Source organism: Poromitra crassiceps (assembly GCF_964638095.1).
Source record: "Poromitra crassiceps genome assembly, chromosome: 25".
Taxonomy (NCBI): Eukaryota; Metazoa; Chordata; class Actinopteri; order Beryciformes; family Melamphaidae; genus Poromitra; species Poromitra crassiceps.
In genome coordinates, this window is record NC_139649.1 from 14,184,384 (window position 1) to 14,188,646 (window position 4,263).

At 45.5% G+C, this 4,263-nt stretch overlaps 1 protein-coding gene across 1 annotated transcript in view; it reads right to left on the reverse strand.

Moving 5' to 3' along the window:
- The window catches only part of slc41a1 (solute carrier family 41 member 1), a 33,367-nt gene that overhangs the window by 12,655 nt on the left and 16,449 nt on the right, over positions 1-4,263 (reverse strand). Inside the window, exon 3 of the mRNA XM_083660816.1 lies at positions 3,037-3,144. Coding sequence (XP_083516942.1) covers positions 3,037-3,144 — 108 coding nt within the window. The remainder of the gene's footprint in view (positions 1-3,036; positions 3,145-4,263) is intronic.

Below are 4,263 nucleotides of genomic sequence, written 5' to 3' on the forward strand. Positions count from 1 at the left end.
TCTTTTTCACCTGATGTAAAGCGTCTTTGAGCACCATAAGTGCTCTATAAATTAAACGCATAATTATTAGATGCAGGGACTTTGCCATTAAAGCTTGTGTAAAGTGACACTTGACACTTGTCTCTTCAAATCTCCTGAGACAAGTGAAACTGCATTAAACCAATTAAATTACACTCGCTTTGTCAGAATTTGTCCCTTGTTTTAAGAGAAAAAGTAAGCTTGTAAGACTGAATATGAGAACAAATGACAAACAGTCTATGTTAGACTGTTTGCAGTGTGAAGCCGAATGTGTTTGAGCCCCGGCTCTCCATCCTGCTGCTGGGTGGGCCACTGCTAGCGATGCTAATTAGCTCTGTCACTTGTTGTTTCCCACAGGCCAGTGGAAAGAATGTGAGGATTGGTGCGCTTAACAGCAATACTGGGCTAATTCCCTTAACACCTACATAACTGTATGGTCAACTACAGTGGCAGGTAGCTCCTCTGGTTAGCCATGCTGCTAGGTCAATGACCTCTCTGTCTGTACAATGGACAATGGTACTGTTAGCGGTTAGCTCAGAGTGCAGCGTTAGCCAAGAGCTCAGTGGAGATGTAAACCAAAGATGTGGGTGGACTTTAAATGATTTTGTCACTGTGATGCAGGTCTATTAAAACTATTCTTTAAATCGGTGTGTTGTTGTACCAGAGAAAATGGGAGCAAACTGTGTAGAGCGCACGTCGCAGACATACGTGTTACAGTTAGGGGTGCACCGATCGATCGGCAAGCAATCTGTATCGGCCGATTTTGACCTCAAATATGCGATCGGCGATTGGCCATTTTTTAATATAAAAAAATAAAAATAATAATAATTTAATAAAAAAAAGCCCTATCACCAATCAGGCTTTCCAACGATATAAAATACAATGCCAATTGGTATTATTAAAGGGGAGAGATAATCGACCTAAAATAACGTTTCCAAACTTTCTTTGAGGAGTTTATATATCGGTGATCGGTGATCGGTCGATGATCGGTTGGGCAGATATTTCCCATAGGCGATCGGCAATCGGTGGCAAAAAACGTGATCGGTGCACCCCTAGTTACAGTATGTTCACACAGCCCTGGGAAAATAGCGACGCAGCTGTTTACCAGTGCCATCGTAGCCAAGGAAACGCAGGTGAACACTAACTACAGCCACCATAACTTTTACAGATCGGTACGGACTGCATAAAACACTATTTCAATACAGAAAGAATACGGCAGGAGATCCTCGGACCACCAGCACTAACGTGGATCCCTACATACACCCGCGAGGCAAACGCCTCAGAGAGCAAGGACACAGAGCGAGGCAAGCGAGCTGTGCTAGCTTTTTTTTTGTTTGTTTTTTTACATGTTTTTAGCAGGAGGTTCCTATCTGGAGGAAACCCCAGGGGAGCACGGGGAGAACATGCAAACTCCACACAGAAAGGCCATTTTTGACGACCCCACCTGGGTCCGTAGGCACTGAAGACATGGGAATGGGGAGTGGGGACACACCCTCGGTGCCCACAGCGTTCCCGGGTGGGAATCGAACCCAGGACCTTCTTGCTGTGAGGCGACCACTGCGGCCCCCCTGGCTAGCTCGGCTAACAGCTGATACAAAACCCCTCTCTCACCAGCTTTTTCTAGGCCTAGGCCTATAAGACCTTAAACATACGCCAAGCCCAATGCGAGACTCTCATTGACTCCCTGCCAAAGAAAGTAGCGATTTGCCTAACAGGTTTTTGCTTTGTCGCTAAACACCTGTCAGGTACAACAATGCCAAGGCCTTTCGTGTGGCTAAAACGTCAAACCAGCATAGCAAGAAGTTTCTATCTTTGTCACTTAGCCAACCTGGCTGCAGTCAGAGGACAGTAAATCTGTAACTGACTTCCCACAATGCAAAAGAATGTCCTATGCCCTGTTGACATATCTTCAAGTACACCCAAAAGATATGTGTTCATTCAAAGTATAATTCAAATGAATATAATTCGCCATAATACAGGTTTTTTGTGTCGTTTGAAACATTTCTTCACGTGAAGTGTCTTTCTGTACGAGTTGAGCGACACTGTGATGTTGTTCAGCGTTGCTGCTGCTGAGCAGAAAGTGTGAAATTAACTCTAAAAAAACCTCCGAATCAAAAGCCCTCATCCAGTGTTTTGGCTGGAGAGAGAGGAGACGACTGGTCTCGTGGTCAGGTGAAGGGCCAGGCAGGGTCACTGCAGACTGTTATAAACCAGAGGGAAACGCAGAGGAATGTTGCTATCAGTGTGTCTGAAACCCAGGTCATGTTTGGCAATATGACCTCTGACTCCTGGAACAACCAGCTATCAGTCTTAGGATTGCAGGAAACGAGACAAAATAGATTGGGCAACGTTTGAGGGGAAACACTTCACACACTATCACATGTTTTAAGACCGATGAGATTTTAAGACCAGTAGATCTGCTCGATTGTTAAAAGATGGATGTGTTTGCAGTGTGGACAACACTGTGGCCGGGCGAGCTGTGATGGCTCCACTGAGTGAGGCAGAACGTGACACTCACACAGTACGCTGGCAGGATGCTATTCCACACTTTGCAGTGATATCGGGTTGGTCTGTCGAATATGTATTTACTGTATAGACGGTTTTCACCAGAGCGCAACCCCACAGCACTTCCTTTTTCTCAGCATTTGGCAAACTGCAGAAATATTCACTCGACATCGTTACTTTTGTTTTCGCCGCTCAGCTGTATAGACGGTTTTCACGGAATGGTCAGTCCTGCACTTGAATGTTTCTTTTTCTTTTATGTCCATAGCAAACACTGCAACAGGAAGTGAGCGGGGGTTCAATTTAGAATGTTTTTGTTGTCAAGTTAAAACCGTCTATAGACACGACTGTTTGACATAGGATGGAACAGAATAGATGAGGAATAGAATAGAATGCAGCTGAATATATAACAATGTCAATTTGTGATGTTGATGATGTTGAAAGTATTCACACTAAAGATAACTCTCCCCCCCCCCCTTCCCCATCCACACACACACACACAGCCGCGTTCCTTACCGCTGTGGAGAGTCTGGACGCCAGTGTCATCTCCAGGTTGCCTTTGAGTCCCAGGAGCGCTGGAACCAGGATGAACACCTCCGACACCTCGGTGAACACCGTCCAGTGCTGCAACATTCAACCATATCATGTCAGTGACACAACATCACAATCTCAATGAAGACACTTCGCACCCACACATTGGAACACGTCATATCAGATTGCCAAAGACCCCACCAGCACACCAGTCACCTCCATAGATCTGGATGATCATGGCTTGGGCAGAGAACGTCGTACCTCTGGGGCTCTCTGACCTTGAAATTTGCCCGTTCCATATTGATTCAGTGGTGAAACCAGACCTGCTTGATGGGCTGTATGCTCTGTCTCCATAGAGCTTGAATGTATCAGAAGAGCTCTCCTTTAACAGGGACAAGGTCATTGGGACTTCATGCTGCAATGATTTATCATCCTCTCTTGGCCTCTCCATTATTTCTCTGCTTCTCTTTCTACTGCAGCTTCTACAAAAGGCACCATAAGCACCATGATATTAAACATAACTCATACTGAGGTCATTCATTGAGTTAATGCATGCAATCGTTAGCAAATATTGCCTATGTGTAAGCGAGTGAATCAGAGTCCTCATGAGTGGTAGCCAATTGTTGGTTAAACTCACTCCCCAGTATAAAGGCCCGTTAACCGGTTGTGGTTAGCGCGTGCGCTTTTTGGAAGTGGGAGAACGTGGGTTCAAATCCCACCTCCACCCCTGGGCAAGCCCATAACATGGGTTACATACTGTATGTCTAATATAAGTAACGCATACCATTATAAATGGCAAATGGCCTGCATTTACAGTATATAGCATTTTTATCCAAAGCGCTTTACAATCACTCAGTAGGTACATTCACCCAATCACACAGACATTCGTACACTGATGGGGGCAGGCTACCACGCAGGGTGCTGGCACACCATCTGAAGCAATTTGGGGTTCAATATCTTGCCCAAGGACACTTTGACATGCAGACTGGAGGAGCCGGGGATCGAACCACCGACCTCTTTTATCCAAAGTGATTAGTGGACGAGCCACTCTACCTCCCGAGTTACAGCCACCCCAATTTCACATAACATATGGGCACTATTAATATGAACTACTTTTCAAGAAAGTAAAGTTGAAAGAAAATATGTCCCCCCCCCCCCCCCCCCCCCCCTCATGAATTCCAGGTGGAACTTCATCGACTGCAATTATTGTTT